General features: G+C 45.4%; 2 protein-coding genes across 3 annotated transcripts in view; one reads left to right on the forward strand and one right to left on the reverse strand.

Moving 5' to 3' along the window:
* cpped1 (calcineurin-like phosphoesterase domain containing 1) overlaps window positions 1-23,565 on the reverse strand; it is a 71,420-nt gene that overhangs the window by 21,358 nt on the left and 26,497 nt on the right. For both annotated transcript variants that reach the window (XM_077625097.1, XM_077625096.1), the window contains exon 3: window positions 7,765-7,870. The gene's annotated coding sequence lies outside the window, so the exon portion shown is untranslated. The remainder of the gene's footprint in view (window positions 1-7,764; window positions 7,871-23,565) is intronic.
* shisa9a (shisa family member 9a) lies at window positions 618-23,452 on the forward strand. The gene is made up of 4 exons (XM_077625104.1): window positions 618-1,400; window positions 2,859-2,965; window positions 17,229-17,591; window positions 21,551-23,452. Exons 1-4 carry the CDS (start codon window positions 907-909, stop codon window positions 22,414-22,416), a joined length of 1,830 nt encoding a protein of 609 aa, XP_077481230.1. The 5' UTR covers window positions 618-906; the 3' UTR covers window positions 22,417-23,452.

Below are 23,565 nucleotides of genomic sequence, written 5' to 3' on the forward strand. Positions count from 1 at the left end.
AGCACTCAATCACAAGGGAAACACAAAGAAAGAGAGAGAAAGAGAGAGAGAAAAAAAAAAAAAAAGAGATAAACAACCATTCCTATCGTCGAACGGTTCAAAAGTATTCAGTCTATGGCCCTCATGAATATTTCATATGAGAGCCATAAGTAGAATTGACTCAAAGTCCAAATACATGAAAAAGCGAGCCTTTTAAGTCATTTCACCACTTTTAAAGCAGAAAAAGAAACATTGTTACGCTGTTGCTAATCAATGAGTATGCTTGCAGAAGAGTCTAATGATGATTAAAGCGGCGCTAGAGGCAGTTTTAATGGCAGTGCCGATGTGAGGCTCCTATTGTTGCCTTGGGGATTCACTTCTGTCACCATATTTCAGCTCAAAGGTTAGCAAAGAGCCACGTATGGCTCTCGAGCCGTAGGCTCCCTCCCCCGGGCATAGCCGATTCGCTTTGAATAATCCCAATGATTTCATAATGTTGGACCTCGATGGGGATCCGCCCCCTTTCTCTCTCTCTCTCTCTCTCTCTCGCTCTACTCCCCCTCCGCCTCCTCCGCCTCCCCCCCTCCCTGTTTAGCGCACCCGAGCTCTCGCAGCCCATTTGTCAGCGCGGCGCGCGCGTGTGCGTAAGAGCGCGCCGACGGACGGACGGATGCGTAAAGCGCCCCGCTCCTCTGGCGGATGGGAGCCTTGACCCCCTCCCCCGAGACCCCCCGGCTTTCCACGGCACGTCCCCGCCGTTCCCATCCCGCACGCCCGTAAGACCACGTTGGCGAAGATGCTCGTCGGCGGCTCGCGGTCGGGGCGCGCGTTTGCGGACCCTTCGGCGCGGCGTCTCGGCGCTCGGGCGTGAAAAGTCGACGAGCCCCCCGCACCACCACCCCCGGACGAGGAGGACACTAGCGAGCGATGAGGGGCGACTCCTTTCTCCTGGGCTTCCTGCTGCTCCAAGCGAGCGCGCCGACGAGGGCCGGCGGCAAGGCCGACTTCCTCGGGGGCTTCGTGATGATCGCCGCCTCCAACGGCTCGGTGGAGGAGGAGAGCGCGTCGGAGGAGCAATGCCGAGGCTACTACGACGTGATGGGCCAGTGGGACCCGCCGTTCACCTGCAAAACGGGCAATTATCTGTACTGCTGCGGCACCTGTGGCTTCCGCTTCTGCTGCTCGCACAAGCACTCGCGGTTGGACCAGAGCACCTGCAAAAACTACGACACGCCGCCGTGGCTGAAGAACGGCCAGACGCCGTACAAGAAAGCCAACAAGCTGCACGACAGCACCAAAGACAAGACCAACTTAATTGTTTACATCATCTGCGGAGTGGTGGCCATCATGGCGTTGGTGGGGATTTTCACCAAATTGGGGCTGGAGAAAGCGCACCGTCCGCAGAGGGAAAACATGTACAGGTGAGAATTGAGCGCTGCCATCGTTCAATATAAAGAACAAAAAAATAGGGATATATTTTCGGGGATAAGCCGCCGAAAAAAAACTTGATGCACTTTAGTGTCTATATCTGTTTACACTACATGACGTCAACAAATAAGTTCTTTCCTCACTCATTGCCTGCTATTGACAACAATACACATCCAATTCATTTGTACGTCCGGACGTCGAGCGTCGTCAACGGCAACCGATGAGTTTCAGACGCTATTTGAGTGAAAAGAAATCGCGCCTTTGTCCATTTTGCGCACTTTCCGACCCCCCTAAAAAAAGCCAGTGGGTTTGTGCATCTCTCTCTCCGCATTTGGCGGCGCTACGGCATAACATTACGTGATCCACGCTCCTCTCGACAGGCGGGGGCGGCTTTTTTTTCACCCATGCGTGGCTCCGTTTCTGCAAATGCCCCCGTAGTATCTGCCATGTGCAAAGGATCAGGGAAAACAGCCTCATCTCATTTGAACGGAGTCGTTGTGGTGTCAATCTTGCATGGAAAGACGCTGCGCAATACGGCTCGGCGGAATAATCAAATTACAACAGCGTGTTACTTCCAAAAGACGGCAGAATCAGAGAGAGTAGAGTACAGTACGTGAGTGCAACTGTAGAACGGAACGACTTCTAGAAGGCGTTCCGCGCTTTACTTTTGGACTTTTCACCAAAATGATCATCTAAATCTTGCTTTTATTCCGCACGTTTTGGCCATAAATATTTGAGCCATGCGCTGAAAAACCAAAAAATAACCCAGTACTGCAATTTTGGATCATTTTTGACAAAACGTGTCACGTTTCAAGTATTTGAAGTACTTTGAAATGATCATCCACGACCAAATTATGCACCCAAAAATCACATTTTGCCTAAAAATATGTTCTGCAAAGCAACAAATAACTCAGTACTGCTATTTTAGATCATTTTTGACAAAATGTGTCACGATTCAAGTATTTGAAGTACTTCTTAATGATCATTTGCGACCAAATCATGCACCCAAAAATCATATTTTGGCTATAAATATTCGATGTTTGTGCTACAAAGCATCAAATAACCCAGTACTGCAATTTTGGATCATTTTTGACAAAACGTGTCCCGTTTCAAGTATTTGAAGTACTTCGAAATGATCATCCACGACCAAATCATGCACCCAAAAATCAAATTTTGCCTAAAAAATATGTACTGCAAACCAACAAAGTACCCAGTACTGCAACTTCTGATTGGTTCTGACAAAACATGTCACAATTCAAGTATTTGAAGTACTTCAAAATGACCAAACCATGGACCCAAAAGCACGTTTTGTCCCAAAAATACTCAAAACACAAAGTACCCAACACTGCAATGATATCATGTATATGTGCAACGTGTCAAAATTCAACGATCCGGAGTATTTGAATCGATTTCACGCAGAGTTTTGAGCCAAATGTTGTAACGTTTCACAGGGCAGTGGCCAACGTGCTGCAAGGCGGCTGTCCAAGCGAGCCGTACCGAGGAGAGGAGAACCTCGGCATGCATTCCGAACACTACGTGTCCAGAGCGGCGAATCTCCGTAAGTTTGCTCCAAAATCTTTTGCAATTTTGTGGCTCCCGATTCTGCTACTCTGTGCTATTTGCCAATTTTCTACTGCAACTATATTTCCAAAAATACACACTACACATCCATGTCTTTCTGAACAAGTGCGGCTCTAGTGTTTTTGTGTTGAATAAATTGTCTGCTCGGTGGGTGTATTGGGGAAAAGGGGAGTGCGCGGGGGTCCCGTGGGCTCTTTTTACTCTACTAGCAAGCTTTGTTGTGTTGTAAAGTCTCGGATCAAACGACGTAAACACAATCCCGAACGGACGGAGCGATGCACGATTGCAACGCGGCAGTCCACTCGCTCTCTTCAAAGAAGCAATTTAGACATCATTAAAACAACAAGTAGTGTTCACGTTTGCCTGACCACCCGCACTTTGTTGTACGATTTATGCCTGGGCTTTGGAGGAGCTAGAAATTAGCGTACACTTTAAATTTCCATGTCATATGCCATGTAAATATATGTGCAGTAATACCTCGTTTTACGCAGTTGATTTGATTTTGACTCCATTTTTGTATTATTGTCCATTTTTATACATATTTGACGGATCAAAGGTTCGAGCCCAGGTTGTTCTTCACTGTGTGTAGTTTGCATGTTTGCTTGCGTGGCTTTTCTCCGGGTACTCCGGTTTTCTCCCACATCCCAAACACATGCATGCTAGGCTAATTGGATGCTAAATTGTCCTTAGCCATGAGTGTGTTGGGTTGCCGTCTCATGGAGCCCTGTGATTGGCTGGCACGCAATTCAGGGTGACTCCGCCTACTTCTTGCAGTGAGCTGGGGTAGGCTCCAGCACCCCCGGCGACCCTTGTGCGATTAAGTGGTTGGGAAAATGAATGAGTAATAGCGTTGTATTAATATTAGGCCATTGTTGGTAAGAAAGGAAAGAAATATCACTGGCAGTCTTTTTTTACTTGTGAGTGGGAATCTTTTTTTTTTGTCCTCACAATGGGAGAGATGAGATAGTGGGGTGACCTATCACCTGAGTGGACGCCGCTGTGAAATGGCCATGACTGTTTGCGCTACCGAATCTACGCTCGGTGAAAAGCCTCTAATCCTTTATGAGGAAGACGGACCGATAAGTTCACGACCGGAATGGCCGACTAGCCTTTGGAGAGGAATCGGGTACGGGTGAGGCGGATACGGACGTGGCCGCCGCCTATTTACAAAAATGTAAAAGTCGGCGACTTGGAAAGCTCCGATTAGTGGCGAACCTTCCCCAACCCAAACCCCATCCGCATGGCCTTTCTTGCAGGGAAGGCTCCACTAGGCCGCGGGGCCGCGTTGGCATCCGTCTCCAGCTCCCTCCCATATGGACGTACGCGGGGGGCACCCCGCCGGGCGCTGGCCCGTGGCTAGGGGACATGTGGCAAACCGGTCGCCACGCGTCGCCGTCCAACTGGGCTTTTTGCTCCGACAGATGACCCGCTTGGAAGACGTTTTTGTTTTTAGCGCTCAGATTTGGAGCTACTTTGCCTTTGCTGCTCTTTTGGGCTTTTGTTTCCTATCCATCCATCCAGCCTGCGGATAGATATATTTGACGTCGTTTTCGAGATGAACCGGCCTGCCCTCCTCCCCCATTAAGCAAGTTTTTGGAATGATTGCAGCGAGCGGAGAATGCGGTTCAAGCCGCGACCCCCAAAAAAGTTGAGAGGGGAAACAATAGCGCTTTGGAGGATTTTACACCGACTGGGAGATTTAATAGCGCGCTCTGGCAGACTTTCTTTGGCTGAAGGTCACGTCTGCTGCTACTCTTTGTCTTCTCGGTATCTTCAGGAAACCAGAAGCACCTCCGTGTCATGAGCGAGGCCCACAATTCCCGTTGGATACTTTGTGATTATTGACTTACATAAATATATACTGTATGCACTATACAGTATATTGCTATTCTTCACTCTCTTTCACTGCGTCAAAAGTGTCCAGAATATTTTTTTCTTTAACTCACTCGGTCACTTTCTTGGCCTTTCTGCAATTCTTCAATTCAGTGGGTAGGCGGTCGTCACGCCCGGCTCGCAGTGACGAGCTCAAGGGTTAGATCCCGCCCGGGTGGGCTTGGGGTTTCCTATGTTGACTTGTATGTGACTATGTTGCGTCTTCTTCCTTTCCTTTCCTTTCCTGGCATCCAGTTAGATCAAGGGTGTCAGACTCGGGCCGCATTAACGTCAACTTGATTTCACGTGGGCCGGACCATTTTAGATATAATATTTAGATTTTTTTAAATAAATGGATTAAAAGAACTGGATTAAAAGCCCTGAATATTTAGTTTTTTTTATAGATCTGAAACAATGTTTATTTGAGCTTTTTTGATATATTTTTACATTTTACAAAATTATTTTTGAACTAAAACAGAAAAAAATGATAAAAAAATGACAATGATTGATTTAAAAGGGAGAAAATCAGGAAATGTAATATACATCTATACTCTTCATTTTAATTTGATCCTAAAAAGGAAAGTCGGCACTCATGATTTACTTTCCCGGGCCACATAAAATGACGCGGCGGGCCAGATTTGGCCCCCGGGCCGCCACTTTGACACCATCCTATATGAAGAAACATTTCTATTCAAAATGTACCTGGGTGCCAGCTTCCAAATGTAATCCGCTAGCAACAAAGCAGACCGACTGAGCCGATGCTCGATGCTATTTAATTACCCGCGGCCATCCCACTGCAGTATTTGAAAATCTGCTCCTCGGGCTCTCCGCTAGCTAACGCCACCACGTTTTGTCTAGAAAGCCGAGTTCTCTGCGGCGTGGCTGCCCGAATGCTTGGCGCGCGGCCGTCCGGGCTTTTTCCCAGCATCCCTAGACAAAGACGGGGTGCAGGAGCCAGCTTCTTCGCTCGCACGCCAAGCAGAAGCCGCGGCGGTCATCGGCGAATTTGAGCGGCTTTGGCGTCCATCAAACGGCGTTCGATTCACGGTCGAAGGCAATGAACCCTACCGGACAAAGAGTGCGGGTGTATGGAATTTTTTTATCTAGGTAGGTCTACAGTGTCTTCTGTGTCTTTCTCGCTACTGCAACCAAGGAAATTTCCCGATTACGGGATGAAATAAAGTCCTAATCTAATCTAATCTATCCCCGCAATGAATAGCACAGTCCAGCACAGACGCAAACGCGGCTCGGTGACGTCCTATTATTAGCGGCGTAAAAACGCGGCTCGGTGACGTTCTATTATTAGCGACGTAAAGTAAACATGGCACGTATTGACGGTCCGGCGCGCTGGAATCGACTTGGGCAAGACATCTATACTCCCCTGGAGAGAAGATGCTAAAATGGAGGAGCGAGAGGGCTTGCTTGGGGGTGAGAAAAAAAAATAGGTTAGCCAAGTAAGGAGGGCCACTTCGCTCCATTTGTCGGCAGCGCTAACAGAAGCTAATGCGCGTGTTTGGCTTGTGGACTGACCGGGACTACGACTAGGAAAAAAAATGCAAACAATGGCGACTAGTCTGTCTACTTTGCTGTTTTTTTTACTCCGATATACCCCCACGTTTCCACCGAATAGTTTTGGGGCGGAGTGATTAGCTCATTGTAGGCTAGTAAAAGTATAGTGATGCAGACAAAGTGTCATAACTGATGCTGTAAACCACATGTGTCAAAGTGCCGGCCCGGGGGCCAAATCTGGCCCGCCGCATCATTTTGTGCGGCCCGAGAAAGTAAATCATGAGTGCCGACTTTCTGTTTTAGGATCAAATTCAAATGAAGATTATAGATGTACATTACATTTCCTGATTTTCCCCTTTTTAAAAATAATAATTGCAATTTTTTAATCCTTTTTTTTCTTTTGTGTTTTTAGTTCAAAGCGCATTTTGTAAAATCTAAAAAGAAATATATTAATATTTTCCGTTTTCCACTTTAATATTGAACGTAATTAAAAAAATATTTTGTTTCCATTTGAAATAAAAAACATGATTAAAAGAAATGTTCTATTACTAAGGAAAAAAAGCTTAAATAAACATTGTTTTAGATCTATAAAAACGGACTATTTAGGGCTTTTAATCCAATTTTAAAAAATCTAAATATTATAACTAAAATGGTCCGGCCCACATGAAATGGCGTTGACGTTAACGCGGCCCGCGAAGCAACCCGAGTTTGACACCCTTGCTGTAAACTATAGATGCATCATTTTTTCCGCAAAGGGAAACGTACACGTAGATCTAGCGTTGTTGGATTGTGTGTCTCCACGTGTTGCTGCACCTCTGTCCATGTTAGGCTATTTAAATGTTGATATTTTTATATGTACTTTACTGTATATGTTTTAAATGTATGCTCTTCAGTTGACTCCGTTTTCAGTAGTATGAAACATTAGCTCGCAGGTCAACACAAAAATACTCCGTGATGGCTTGCTACGTAAAAAAACTTTTAAGCGGGTTATCGAGCTACACGTCTATGAAGATAAAAGTCCATATTTTTGGACCTGGGCGGAGTCAAAGGCAGTGGCAAAAGGCCTCCAAAAGGAGCTCAAAGTGAGCGAGAGAATCCCCGGATGTTCGGCGCCCTCCTAAAGAACCTCCGAAAAAATGGTTCAGTCACGCGAGATCTAGGTCACTGGATCACGAGCGCTTCAACGTGGAAAATGTAGTACTTGCGCGCTACTCAATGTGACATTTAGTCATAGTTTTGTGATTTCTATTTACGCTATAATGAGAGAGAGAGAAAGAGAAACAGCCACGTGGCCTTGAAAATAAATGCGACAATGCCTAAAAGTGTTCATGTTGTCTTTGTAAGATAGGATCTTTGTTTCCAACACTTAGTAGCAATAGCATGTCGCATCCTTACCGTTTTGGGGGGTCTCCCGATGGGTGATCTGGCGCCATTTTTGGAGGATGGGACGGTCTGGAATTTGGTCACATGATTGGATCCCATCCGGCTTGTTTTTTGCTTCCTGTAAATATAAAAAAATAGGCAAATAAGTCTGCTTCTACTGAATATAATCGTTTTAAACTCGAATACAAACAAAGCGATTCATCATTTATTTTATTTTTTTATCATTTACCATTCATATTTGTAATATTTGCTATTATTTTTCAATCTGGCATCGACAAAACACAACATCTTTATTGTCATGATGCAATCCAGCAGTTTCTTCACATGAGTGCAAACGTAAACACGCTATAAAAAGTACAGCAAAAAAAGTACAGCAAAAAAAGTTCCATATAAAAATACAAGAAAAGAATCGGATAAGGTGACACAAATGTCAACGTTTCAAAGCGACCTTTCCAACTTCTGATGAAGTGTGGCGGTCTTGAGCGAAAACCGTTTTTGTTTCTTTCAATATTTAATTTTGGGGAGCAGACATTCAAAGGCAAAATCCCCAAATGCTGTCATTTCCCAAAGCGTTGCAGTATATTTAGTTTCCCAACCCGAGCAAGCCTGGCGGTCCGGCCGGCGCTAACTGGGTCGCCAGTGCTGACGTCTTGTCAGAGTCGTCAGCTTCCCGGAGAGACGCGCATCCTTTACGGCGCCCGTCTTCTGGCGGCGGCTTCCTCTCGACGTGCCACTCTTCGTCCACGTCGCGTTGTCGTCTCGGCTCGACGGCGCCGTCGGACGGGGAAGCCCCGACGGCCCGACGGCCCGTTGGATCCAGCTACCAGTGAGTGACGGATTGCTGCGCTCGGCGCTAGCGTCCCGTCCGTCACAGATATTTACTTGCCAGTGGGGGGGAATGAATGAATCACTCCATTTTTTTTTTGCTAGTGATACCATTTGATGTCCTGATGCCACATTTTAAAAATATATACAATTTTTTTTATATTACTGCATACTTATTTGATGGTAAAGTCATTGCGATAGTAGCTGCTTAGCGCTAGTTATCCATCTTGATACTGTATAGATAGCGAAATTTTTTTAAATATGTTTTTCTGTTCCTAAAATAGCTTGATTGTAAAGTAATGGACATGGGAAGTGCTTAGTGATATCGTTAAAAATAGGTCTCAATATTTTGTTTACAAACTAAACTCACTTCATTGTTTCGTTAGCAACTGCTCAGCTAAATATTCATTTCAATACTTTAGTGCACGTGTGTCAAAGTGGCGGCCCGGGGGCCAAATCTGGCCCGCCGCATCATTTTGTGCGGCCCGAGAAAGTCAATCATGAGTGCCGACTTTCTGTTTTAGGATCAAATTAAAATGAAGAGTTTAGATGTATATTAAATTTCTTGATTTTCCCCCTTTTAAATCAATAATTGTCATTTTTTAATCAATTTTTCTGTGTTTTTAGTTCAAAAATCAAATTTAAAAAAAGCTAAAATAAACATTGTTTTACATCTCTAAAATACGGAATATTCAGGCCTTTTAATCCAGTTCTCTTAATCCATTTATAAAAAAAAAATCAAAATATTATATCTAAAATGGCCTGGCCCACATAAAATCGAGTTGACGTTGACGCGGCCCGCGAACCAACCCGAGTCTGACACCCTTGCTTTAGTGATATTGCATTTTTTTCCTCAAAAATATATTTTTAACTAAATGACTGCATACTCATTTCGCTATAAAAGTCATTGCTACAGTAATTATCAATCACCAAATTGCACTTTTTGAAATTCTTATAAAAGTGAATTGCTGCATGCTCACTTGACTTTTAAGTGATTGCTCTTACGCGGTCCTTGAATGGCTTTAAAGTGGGAGAGCGGCTCCACGCGTTAGCGATAAGCTAACTAAACAAGAACAAATGCGACTTTTGACCCCAATGGCTGTCATTTTGCCGCCCGATTGATTCCGATCGATATGCAGGCAACGCCGCGGCGCTATTTCTAGTTGTTTTTCTTCGGCGGGACGATATCTCAAAGCTAACGACGTCGTCTTGGCGCGGACGTGACGGAAGATGGCGGTCGCACAAAAGACCCAGATGAAGTTATTGCGACGGCGGAGAGGCGCTCCGTCTCGGTGATGGATGGGATAGCGGATAAGGCCTCCTTTTGTCCGCCGCGGCGCTTTAGCGCATCAGGTATTCCGCGGCGTTTGTCGTTGGGAGATGGAGTGTATCGCATCTGGTCTAAATAGATGGACCAATCAGCTGATCTGGTGTGTCAGCGCCTAAGATGACTCCACTCACTCCTGACAAAGTCTTGAAAGATGATGCAGATGATGATGATGATGCGGCGTGGATAGGAAACGACATTTACGACGGCGTGTCTCTTTGGATTGCGAGCGCTTTCTCAATCGGGCCGGCATTTTGATTGATGTGGCGTTTAATAGCAGTGTAATATGAGTTCAAATGACCCGTTAGACGCTCGCTACAAACGCTTGCCTCCATCTGTTGCCTTTTACGAGTCCAGGGCAGATATATTTAGCTTTAAAAAATGTTAAGTAAAGCATAGGGTGCTAAAAGCAAGGCAAGGTTAAGGGATATTTGGGTCGGACGGGACTCGAACCCTTGTAACATGATCGTGTCCTCATCATTTATATATATATGCTTGTTACGACAAAAATTTTGATCGGATAATTGGCTTGCGAAACAATTAAAATTTCGAGATGCGACCAAGCCAGGTGGCCATGACATGAGAGGCTGTTCATCATTGTAGCGCACTGTCTTTTTTGCCGCATCTCTTTCGTGTATAACGACTATATCTACGAGGACTGAACGATTTATTCAGACGAGTTTCGACCAGGAAACGCACAACGCGCATGCGCAGGCAAAAAGAGGGCTTTCTGGGTAATGAAGTATACTCGTGCACACAACACCGACCGATAGGCAATGTCACCCTTTCTCAGAATAAAACTTCATTACCCACAATCAATACGTGGGAAGCTCAGCTATTGCATTTCCTGTTATTCTTTCTTAGGAAAGAAGGTCCCGCGATCGCTCTTTAAAGACTACTTCTCGTTGGAAAGTGGTCGTCCGTTCTCCTATTGTGAGGAGGACATTTGTGTGCATCATTTTGGGAATATTTTGAAGGGAATAGTACAACAGCAAACAGTCCATCGATAGCGAACGTGAGGGTGGAGGCGTGGCAAACCGCCAACACGGAAAACGAAGGTAACAAAAGATTACAACAAAATTAGAATTCAGTTTTGTGTAAAGTTACATTAAACGTATGTTTGAGTGTGTTTGTATATATTAATCCAAGTTCATTTAAATTTGTTTGTTCGGTTGCCGTGGATAAAGTCCCCCCCGAACAGCCCCCATTGTCTCTCCCCTCTGCGAAATGCGTCTAATTTTACATCTATTAAACACATTTTATTACTATTAAACCACTAGTTATGTGTTACTTTGTTAATAAATGGCAAATTAGAAGAAATAAAACATTTTTTCCAATCCAATATCCTGTTTTTGGTGTTTTTTTCAGAGGGTTGAAACGAATTCATTTGTTTTCAATTCATTTCAACGGGAAACGTTCGCTCGAGTTCGAAAAGCTCGACATACGATCTCAGTCTTGGAACGGATTACGATCGTATGCAAAGGTACCACTATATATATTTTTTTAATTACTGGATTTTGAGGATATGCCGATACCTCAAAAAATGCATTTTTTTCCCACCATTTTGAAAAAAAGTGACCACAAAGCTCTACTTTTTTTCCTTCCTCCCTTAGACAGCTTTCAAGTTTTCTAAATCTAGGAGACTTTTCCTACTCGAGACTATTTCAAAGCATCAGCTGGCGGCAAGAAGATGGAAACAAAAGAAATCAATAGCGTTTAAGGCCTAAAAAAAATCTGAATTTAATAGCCTTTGTGCTTTGAAATGCCCAGCCATGAACAATTAGGTGTTTTAAAAGCGGCTTTCTCCATCATCACCTTCCTTTCCTCAACCATTTCCCATGACAGGCTTTTCAATATGCCTTCATCCTCCATGATATGCTTTTAATGGCGGACTCGGTCGGGGGGGATTGGCAAAAGGCCCGGTATGGCGGGCTCCCTGGAAGCACAATGTCGCTCGCGCTTTAGCATTTCCCGAAACGGGCGCGTCGCCAGAGACATATGGCCATGATAATGAGATCGTGTTTGAAAAATTGATTGGCGACGCAAGTTGGCTAATTCATTTGATGACATTGACGACAAATTGGACGCCGAGCGCCGTCCATGGCATTCCAAAAGCCCCAAAATGGAGACGAACGTCGACTCTCTGATTTCTTTATCACGGGAAATCAATTTCTTCCCGTCGCGCCCGGCCGTTAGCCACGCGAGGAAAAGTCACACGGTGTCTTTTCAGTCCTAAACATGGCGGTGCTGCAGTGGGGAGATACGGACAAAAGGATGGGGATCGCCACGGCAACAGATGCAAAGACGCGGTGCTTTTCGCGTACGTCCCTAAAAGATAAACAAACAGGCTAAGAAGCACTTGACATCCCGCCTCTCGCAGACTGGCGCGTAACCTGCTTACCGTTTGAGTGGGACTAAAGATGCTTATTTCAAGAGCACGCGAGGAGAGACGCGCTGGCGACCGTTCGAATGACCGAACGCCAACTGTACACGGCTGGCCATGAGAATGATTTAGACTGGCTTTCCGGGGTAAGGAAAAAAAAAAAAAAAAAGGAAAAATGGTCAATCTATCATGTGTTGTCCCTCTGGCCAGGAGGCACCAGTTAGTTTATCACCACTAGATGTCCAATCCATTTGAAGTGGGAGGAGTTTAAGAAAGGTGATACAGTGGTACCTCGAGATCGTGTGCGGTCGATTGGTCCGTTGTCGCGGTCGGGGCGACCAAAAGACCAGCGACCAAAAGACCGACGACCAAAAGACCGACGACCAAAAGACCGACGACCAAAAGACCGACGACCAAAAGACCGACGACCAAAAGACCGGCGACAAAACAAGGTAAAACAAGACGGTCTACGCATGAATAAAAGCCAACAATGGCCATGAGCAGTTTCACTGAGCCCACGTGTGAGTGTTGTTGAGAGTTTGTATGTACATGCGTTGTCCCTTTTTACCAACCATATTCAATAATGGATGCATGAGATATTTAATAATACAAATGAAAAAGGTTCTTTGCGCACTGGAGATACATTCACGCACTTCCGCATTGCAACGAAATGGAAGGTAGATGCTGGGTGAGCTGAGCCCTCACAGCGCCAGGCGTCGGTCGGTCGGTATTAGCGGCGGAAAGAAGCACTACTCGGGGAAAAAAATACAAAATCGAACTTACGAACATTTTTCGACATAAACGCAATTTGCAGACATGTTGGTATGTACCGTTGTACGTAACTCGAATGTTCGTAAGTAGGGGAGCGTCTGTATGTAACACGCCGATGGCAATTTAATCCGTGGCTAACGGCTAGCCGCGTCGACAAAATGGCCTTGTTTTTCGTGTCGGTCCAAAGTTTGGATGGAAAAAAGTTGGAAAAGGTCAAATTGGACTTTTGAGGTAATACGTGGGCTTCCTTGCCTTTGTAAAAGTGTCGCTGGCGGGATTGTAAGAGGAGAGGAAGAGTTACTATATCAAACGCCGAGGCTGCCGTCACAATTTATTTGCACGGGAGATTGTAAATGACGAGCGCCAGGGCGGGCCAGGGGAGAGAATCTATTAAAAATGCTGCTGTCGGGAAGATGGATGCGCCGTACAATTTCAAGTGTTTGCCGCATTTCACTAACTCGGAAATGACGGGTTACTCTGGTGTCTTTTCACTTGGACAAAATGGCAGTCCAGCTTCAATTTGTCGATATTTTTTAAGACTAAATATTTCTTTGAAGGTCATGGGAGGGTCGAAATCAAGGGTGTCAGACTCGGGTTGGTTCGTGGGACGCTTTAACGTCAACTTGATTTCATGTGGGCCGGACCATTATAGATAGAATATTTTGATATATTTTTTTAATAAATGGATTCAAAGAACTGGATTAAAAGCCCTGAATATTCCGTTTTTTATAGATCTAAAACAATGTTTATTTGAGCTTTTTTTAAATATATTTTTAGATTTTACAAAATGATTTTTGAACTAAAAACACTGAAAAAATGGATTAAAAATGACAATGATTGATTTAAAAGGGGGAAAATCAGGAAATTTAATATACATCTATACTCTTCATTTTAATTTGATCCTAAAACAGAAAGTCGGCACTCATCATTTACTTTCCCGGGCCACACAAAATAAGGCAGCAGGCCAGATTTGGCCCCCGGGCCGCCACTTTGACACCTGTGGTCTAAATGATGGAGTTAACGTATTTTCGGGACTATAAGTCACAATTTTTTTCATACTTTGAGTCTGCGGCTAATAAGTTTGCCAATTTGATATTTTCTAAAGCAATAAAAAAGTTGAGGGGAAAAGCAGAGTACTCCTTTTCTCAGTCACTTATGATTTTTTTCAAAATCTAACCACCAACAGCCTGTTATGTTTTTTTTAACTTACTTTAAGAAATGTTGATTCTTGGATTCTGCTAAAAACAAAAAAAACAACTCATACTGCAGTGCATTTTTCCCCCCCTTTGTGTATTCTTGGGCTGTCACGGTTTATACTCGGGTGTAAATTCTAGTCGGAAAAACACGGCGCTCTCGTCAACAATCTCGTCTTTTTAATCCACGCTCGTTTGATACTTCGTCTCGCATTGTCCGCCGTTTGATCGCAACTTCATCGCATCAGTCGTAATGGGGATATTTGAACCCGAACCCGAACATCACAGAAGCCTTGTAAAAGCCGCCCCGCAAATTGGCGAAGGTGTTTACGCCGTTGTTTCTTTTCTAAAAAGGATCCCCCAAAAGCGAAAGACGGCGCCCTCGTTTGATGCCGACTGAAAGGAGGTCTACCGCTGCGTTCTGACATCTCGCGCAACGCTAGCTTCAACACCAAACTCGGTTTCAGTCGACAACGCCGAGCGAGACGAGACGAAAGGCGAACGTCATTCACGCGGCGTTTCCCGCCACGCCGAGCTCTATTAAAGCCTTTTACGGAGACCAATTAGATGATCTCGCCGCCGAGCGACATCTCCCGTATTGTACGGGATGAAAGAGGCGAAGCGCGCTGAGGAGATGAGAAAAACGTACATCCCATCATACTTGAAGTGAGCTCATTTTCCAACGGTTGCCCCCACGGCGCACGAATGCTAAGCTAAGCTACGGCGAGGGAACGGATGACATGGTGTCGCGCCATGTCAGAGAAAAACAGGACAGTGGTTAATTGGATTGGCAGGTTAGCATTAGCGCTAACGGCTACGAAACGCCGACTCGAGTCCGCAGTTTCTTGACCCCGTTTTTTTTTAGCAAATATTTTACCAATTTCCTAAACTATTATCCCTCAGTTCCACGTTGAGTTAGCGGTGTACATCACGAACGACAAGGTTTGCAAAGGGGGAATTGTCTCCCCCTGTCGGTAGTAAAGTGTTACTGCAGCCAGTGTAAAATGGGGCTGTAAAATGTAGCTATTGTTAGTCCAGAAAAGTCGAGTTTTTGGTGCAATCCAATCACCCAGAACGTCATTTCATGTCAAGATATCTAAAAAATCTGCTTCCGTCTGAGCGCTGATTTTCAGATTCGGTGCAATTATTTTAAAAAAGGCTATTATTTTAATTTACTCTATGATTCTTTGTGGTTCAGGTTTTTTGCATTTTGTGTTTCCATGGCGGCACATTTTAACGCATCTATTTGGATCAAAACTACTTCTCTTGCTAAAGTGATATGATATGAAAGAACACCTACTTTTGCATTTAAGCATGGATTATCATAAACATAAATCATTTAAGATAATATATTCTGGCCCGAATTCGCCTGAGGGTGCAAAATCATCCAGGATTTAGTGTTCTGGAACACAATGTTTTTTGACCTTCACTAATCTATTCTTTTCAAAAAATAATTGTGAGGTGGATAATGCAAATAAAGGCATAAAAAGAAAGCACAAATGCAGTAGGAGTTTTCCTACCGTACTTGGCCCAACTCCATTGCTACTGTTTTTTTTTTCGGTATTGTTTTAATTTTTAATTTTTGGACTCTAGCCTGAAAAATTGCAAGCAGTCGACTCACTTTGTGTTTTGTGCTTTTCGCATGGAGCCTCTTTTGCAAAAGTGCTTCTCTGTCATGACTCCAGCCTCAGCCTCTCTTTTCATCTCCTCTCTTTTGTCATGGCAACCCTATTTTTTCCTCGTGTAGTAGTTAGCATTGTCGTGCAGTCACCCACCCACCCACCCAACCACCCACACCCACATATCAACAGGCGGGCGGGCAGATTGTGCCCAGAGAGTCATTGTTACGCAAGCTAGGTTTGTTTTCCCGTCAGTCTGTCCGTTCGTTTGGACTTTAGATTCCTGCAGTGAAGCGCTACTTCGTCAAATCCCAAGCATTCCCCTCAGGCGCATTTTGACAACAAGTTGACATGGAACTTGTCCTGTCTTGGTGCCAATTCTTAGCGATCCTGGATCACCAACACTATGTTTTTCCCAAGAATTTTTCCCCAAATATCCATTTTGATACCACATTGCTGCATACTGTGAGTTGCATTTTTTTCAGTGTTTTTCCCCCCGTTACTCAGTGCGAATGGCGGAGCTTGTTGGCTAATACAAGAGGAGTATATACTACTTCTGGTTGGAGAGTGGTTGTGCATTATATTATTGTGAGGACATTTGTGTGCATTATTTTGGGAATATTTTGAAGGGAAGACAAAAGCAAACAACTCTCGATAGGTTAGATCTGAAAGTCAGGGTGGAGGCGGGGCAAATAGAGCCAAGAAAGGTATCAAAATTTCATACAAAATTAGAATTAAGTTTGTATCTCGCGGTACCACTGTATTTAAAAGCGTGCTGTTGCTATTGCTCTTGTAATCCAACATAGTAAGTGTGGTACATGGTCGATTGGTCGCCGGTCTTTTGGTGGTGGTCTTTTGGTCGCCCGGAAGGTTATTGATAATTACCATTTAAATGGTTGCTCAAATTCCCTAAATACAAACTGTGAATTACTATTTAGTCATACTTAATGCCCTAGTAATTATTAGGCTAAAGAAAAGCTCCAAATTTCCCGGACTTTGATTGTTTTTTGTTGGAGAACTTATGACCCTGACTGACGCTAGTCGCTTCTTAAAGGGACAACGCACGTACATACAAACTCTTCTACACTCACACGTCGGTCGGCTCAGTGAAACTGCTCAGGGCCATTGTTGGCTTTGATTGATGCGTAGACCGTCTTGTTTTACCTTGTTTTGTCGCCGGTCTTGTGGTCGTCGGTCTTTTGGTCACCGGTCTTTTGGTCGCCCGTTGTCGCGGTCGGGGCGACCAAAAGACGGCGACCAAAAGACCGGCGACCAATCGACCGCACACAGCAAGTGCTATTGCTATTGCTATTGCTATGCTAATGCTATTCTTTTTTTTACGATGTCTTTCCCCACAGAGGTCGGTCAGATCAACAACAACGTGGGGCCCATGTCAAACATGGTCCAACAGCATCCGTATCCTGCCTTTGGCCAGTTAGCTCATGTCTATGAACAACAACAACAACACCAACAACACCAACAACAACACCAACAACAACACCAACACCATCAGCACCATCAACACCAACACCACCATCACCAACAACAACAACAGCAACAACAGCAACAACACCAACAACTACAACAACAGCAGCAGCAACAGCAGCAGCAGCAACAACAACAACAGCAACAACTCCAACATCAACTACACTTGCAGCAGCAGCAGCAGCAGCAGCAACAAAACAAAGATTTCAACAAATACGCCTCCCTGAAGGCTGTGGGTAAGTGCCAATCACCACAACACCTTTTCTTTTATTTATGTTTCCCAACAAAAAGACTATTTTATGCCACCGCCAGACTTCGATTGGACAAAACAGCGTTTCCGAAAAGCCGCCGTCTGCTAGCGGGTGAGCGTTTCCCTCTCGGTTAACGATTGGACACCCGCCGGCGACGGGGATTTTGTCGGCGGACCACCCCGGCCGGCGGTCAGGGGTGGGCGTGTCGGAAAGGCCGCGAACAAGACGGAGCAGATTTGCGCGCAGATTTGACAGATGTTATTGATTGTGGCACCAAAGCTGACACGCCGTAAAAGGGAAAGAGGCTGTTTATCAAGATGTGTGACAGCTTAACACATGCCACCAAATTCAGTCCGCCCGCATACCAATTTGGAGCTCATTTAAATAGCGTTAGCCCAGCGGAGGCGCTATCAATACTGGCCCGAAAACCTCATTGACGTTACAATGGCACCCAAGATTGACTTTTACGCGACATGTTTTCATCTTGGCGACAAACTCGCAGCGATACCATTTATTTGGGCTCCCGATAGGTACAGATTTTGCTTTTTCTTTTTGTTTGGATACCAAATTACTGGTCGTTATCTCTACGATAGCTTGGTCAGACACGGCTTGACTCATTGGCTTATTATATTGACTACTTATTTATTTTGTGCATTTGATGGTGGAGCTTTAAATCTCACTATACTTGTATAATGACAATAAAAGCATTCAATTCTATTGAAATGGATTGGACGTCGAATATAAGTACTACTATTTATTTTCTTCAATTTATTTGACCTCATTGGCTACATCCAATCACAAACAAACCACCCAACAAAATATTTTTGTTCTTGAAATTGGCTGCTTATTTGAAAAGAGTAGGATATGAAATAAATAGATGAACGCCTTGGCAAAGCTTGCCACGGAAAAAAAGATAAAGATGACTTAGCCTGGACGCCCATTGCTATCTTATTTTAAAGTTTGCTATTCTAACATTTGTACCTACGCCGTCCGTCTTTTCACCCGCATAAGGGCAATCTCTGTCTTACTCTACATCAAGGGTGTCAGACTCGGGTTGGTTGGCGAGCCGCTTTAACGTCAACTCGATTTCACGTGGGCCGGACCATTTTAGATATATTATTTAGATTTTTTTATTTTATAAATGGATTAAAAGAACTGGCTTAAAAGCCCTGAATATTCCGTTTTTTCATAGATCTAAAACAATGTTTATTTGAGCTTTTTAAAATATATTTTTAGATTTTTCTTTGACACGTGCATTACGCTCTCACCAATGAGTTTATCACCTGTTGACGTCCAATCTTTTGGCTGTGGGAGGGCGCCAGAGAATGGAATTTTGCGTCAAATTTTACCTTGTATGTTGAACTACCGTTATACGCTAGAATCGTTTTTGATGCCTGGTTTCGGTACAGTGTCAGTGTCGCTAGCATGTACAGATTTGGATTAGCTTGGCGGTCACGTCGCAGAAAGTAGAACCCGATGGCGGAAGATTAACGGCTCGCTGTGGCGGATCGCGCCGCTGGATCGGAGATGGCGGGAGCGACGGGAAGAAAGACGACAGGAAGCGGGGAGGGGGGAAAGGTCAACTGGGAGAAGACGGCGTGATGCAGATGACAAAGACATTTAAAAAAGTGAAGTGAAAAGTTAAGAGAGCCTGGTGGGAAGTAAAGGGCGGCTGGAAAAGAAAGGAAAGGAAAGGACGGGACGGCAGTGGGCGGGACCGCTAACTTGCTGTTTCTCCCACCTGGCCAAATAGCGGACAAAGTTTGAAAGCCGAAAGAGAGCCGTTGCAAAGAATGACTTTAAACAATTAGAGGATCGTCCTTGAGAAATAGCCCTAAAATATGCGTCTCGGGAGAGTCGGCTGAAAAAAATAATGTAGAGCACTGTGTCAAAGTGGCGGCCCGGGGGCCAAATCTGGCCCGCTGCATCATTTTGTGCGGCCCGGGAAAGTCAATCATGAGTGCCGACTTTCTGTTTTAGGATCAAATTCAAATGAAGAGTATAGATGTATATTACATTTCCTGATTTTCCCCCTTTTAAATCAATCATTGTCATTTTCTAATCCATTTTTTCTGTGTTTTTAGTTCAAAAATCTAAAAATATATATCCAAAAAAGCTAAAATAAACATTGTTTTAGATCTATAAAAAATACTGAATATTCAGGGATTTTAATCGAGTTCTTTTAATCCATTTATATAAAAAAATCTAAATATTATATCTAAAATGGTCCGGCCACATGAAATTGAGTTGACGTTAAAGCGGCCCGCCAACCAACCCGAGTCTGACACCCTTTTAATTCCTCATATGAATGTTCTCAGCTTCTTTTTTTTTTAAATTTCTTTGCCAGGTATTTTTTTGTTGTTGTCGTCTACTAACGAGCCCCAGGGGAAGCATTATATCTGGATGGAAAAACACCAGATTCCTATCGACAGTACGTTAATCCACTTTTGGCCAGCAGAAAGCGGAGAAATAAACAAGTGGCCCTACTTTTAATTAGCGGCGTTGCTCTCCAGAAAAAAGAAAAGAATAAAAAAAAAGATCCGGCTTTACGAGTCGGTGGACACGATACATACTAATTGGTGATTTGTAGCGGCAAGCGACAAGTGGCTCCGCTCGCTCGGGGACCTCGTTGTGTTTTAGCCGGGAAGGATTCCGCCAAGCTGAAAGGAAGTCGGATGCTTATTGATCCAGGCCCGTGCTGCTTATCTGCCGTGCAATTGGCAAAGTGACGGAGGCCGTGGAAAGAAAAAAAAGATCTTGATCTTAGACGTTGATGCATCGCATTGCCAGAGAAAGACAAGACGTGTTTATTTTGCTCAAGACAAGCTCGATGCTTGACATTTTCTCTCTCGATCTACTCAAACCAAGTCAGCAATACAGTGCTAGCAACAATTCGAAATTCTAGACGTGTTTTTTTCCGTTAGTCAGTGCGCATACTCTTCATTTGAATTTGATCCTAAAACAGAAAGTCGGCACTCATGATTTATTTTCCCGGGCCACACAAAATGATGCGGCGGGCCAGATTTGGCCCCCGGGCCGCCACTTTGACACCAGTGACTTACAATATATAATGCGGAAATACCTGGTTTATGGCGGTAGATTGGTGAATAACCACGACGTACCGACGGTGTCTTTATGGTGACTTGTTAACATTATTAACCCTTTCTGTTCTGTTATTTAACTTCCATAGGTAGTTCTCCCCATTTCATGTTTTTATAATTTTTCTCAAAATATAAACTTTTTTAAAATATTTGGCAGATCCGCAATATATGATAATCTTCCAAGTGTCCAGTATTACTTTACGGTCATTATTTAAAATAGCATTTAAATCAGGAAAGGTCTCGAATGCTCATTTTTAAGCGCTACACGTCCAATCTATTTTGGCTAGGAGGGGAAAACGTAAAAAAAAAGAAAGAAGGACATCATTTGTGCATGAAAGGCGTCATACTTTATGCTATCCACACTGAAGGCGATTATTGTTTTTCTCCCGAAAATATCGTCGACTCGGTCTGAGCGCCGCGGCGTTTTCCGCGTTTCCCGTCGCGCGTGGATTCACCCGTCGCCCGAGAGCGAGTGTCGGCAGGCGGTGCGTTTCCAGATTGTCGCCCGCCGACCTCTCGTCTGGCCGCCGCTGGGATAAATGAGATCGGTGGCTAGCATAGCGGAGCAAACTGGCTGAGTGCGTTAACTTTATCTCCGAGGGCACAGAGGCAACGAGGGCGCCGGAGTAATGACCGAACCGTGAGCACGGATACGACAGGAAACATTTCGGAGCGATAAGACGAGGCGACGCTGACTGACGGCGAGGGGTTGGAAATGCGGCGCATTAAAGCGAGAGTCGCATTAGTGTTGCACGGAAGCCATTTTTCACCTCGTATTTAAGCTTTTTTTTTAATCCAACGACGGAGCTCAATCGTCTATAATTTTCTCCTTTTTTTCTTTAGCTGCCAAGTTCAACGGCGACCCTTACAACAAGCGGCGGCTGGCGGCGGAGCTCCCGGCCAAAGGCGGCCTTCCGCTCCAACCCATGGGCAACTCCCGCCCCCCGGCGCCGCACCCGTCCTCCACGGGCGGCAACGCCTCGGCTTCGAACCCCGGGGCCTCCCACTCCCACTCCGTCAACCAGATGAGCTCGATGGCTCCCGTCCCGTCCATGCCGTCGTCCATGGCGTCCATGACGAGCATGCCGCCGTCCATGGCGGCCATGACGGCCATGGGCACCCTGGGCCCCAGGACTTCCATGGCTCCCATGACCTCGCTGGGACCCCTGACCCCGGAGCCGGTGGCCACCTACGTGACGGAGATGCCCCGCATCTCGTCCTCGTCCACCCTCCCGACGGAGCGCCGCGGCGCCGCCCTGCTGGCCTCGTCCAAGCCCAACGGGCAGAAAGCCAAAGGACCCCACGCCGGCGTCCCCCCGCCGCCCCACGCTCACCTGCACGGCCACGGTAGCAAGCCGCCGGGACTGGCGGCGCACCTGACGGGGACCATGCCGGGGGGAACGTCGCTGGGCCTCTCCAGGTTGGCCGAGGCCCCCGTGGGCCCCGCCTTCGCCACCATGGGGCGCCCCCTGGCGTTGGCGTACAGTTCTAACAACATCTCATCCGGGCACGCGGCGGGGACGGGCATGAGGGGCTGGGACGGGACGGAGACGGTGGGGCGCAGGAAGAGCTACGGCCACAAGAGGCCTCAGTGTACGGTGCTGGAACCCAACCCGCTCCGCGGCACGCGAGGCCACAGTCACAGTCAACACTTTCTCCCCACGCAGCCCTACTTTGTGACCAACAGCAAGACGGAGGTTACCGTGTGAGCCGGGAGTGGCGGGGAAGAAAAATATATACAAAAATAAATGCATGCGGAACGGGGACATTTTCGAATGGGGGAGCCAGGGTTGGCCGCGAGCGAGGGTGCCGGTCCGCGTCCCGTTACACCGGTAAAAGATTCCTTCACATTTGCGACGAAACGTCCCGAGAGCCCACGACTAAAATGGCCGACGAGGTGGCTGACGTCAAATAAACCAAGCGTCTCCTAAAGCTAACGACGGTAAACAAAAGGGAAGCCAGAAGCAATATTCATTGTCGGGTGGCGGCCAGAGTTCAAAATGTCCGCCGAGCGACGTCCGATCTCGGGATCCTGGGCTTTGGACCGCGGGCTAAGCGGTCGCTAAGGTCGGCGTGCTCAAACGCAGGTGATACGGACGAGTAGATTGTCGCCGATCGCCCTCATCTGCACGCTAACAACCGGCCCGAAAGCCAAGAGGCGGAGCCAGATGCCACGCCACGCCCCCAGATACTCTGCTGGCGTAGGGGGGGGAAAATGTCGTCAGCTTTGGGACATCTCATTCACGGCTTTGTTTTCCTACGTGATGATCTGTGCGCACTTGTTAGAAATTGAGTTGAATCTGGAGCGAAAGGTGGAAATCTGAAGCCAATGGGGTGATGGGACGCCACGTATCCGAGTTTGATTGGACCCTACTTGGACTGGACATCATCATTTTAGGATTTGAAGAAAAATACTGTATGTTGGACCCATCATTTCTCAGCTTTTCTTTAAATAATCTTTGATCAAGTGTGGAAATGACATCACTAGAGGGGCGTGGCCACGTTTATGGTATTTTTCAGACTATAAGTTGCACTTTTTTTTTTTTTAATAGTTTGACTGGGCATACATTTCGATTTTTTATTAAATCTCTCTGACTATTGACAAAGTGTTACCTTGTTTTTTATAGGCTTTAATGATATGTTAGCAAATGCCTATTTAGCCTGTTGCTCTCTGTTATACTATTTCTACTTTAACGTATGATTGTTCTTCATTTCTGATCCAATAAAAAAAATGGACGCTCCCAACCATGCAACTTTATACATATTTTTATTTCCTCTTTATGCTGTATTCTTTGGCTGGTGCGACTTATAGTCCGGAAAATGTGGTCGTTGTTGGGCTTGAGTAGTTCACGTGTACT

This window comes from Stigmatopora argus, chromosome 18, assembly GCF_051989625.1.
Source record: "Stigmatopora argus isolate UIUO_Sarg chromosome 18, RoL_Sarg_1.0, whole genome shotgun sequence".
NCBI lineage: Eukaryota > Metazoa > Chordata > Actinopteri > Syngnathiformes > Syngnathidae > Stigmatopora > Stigmatopora argus.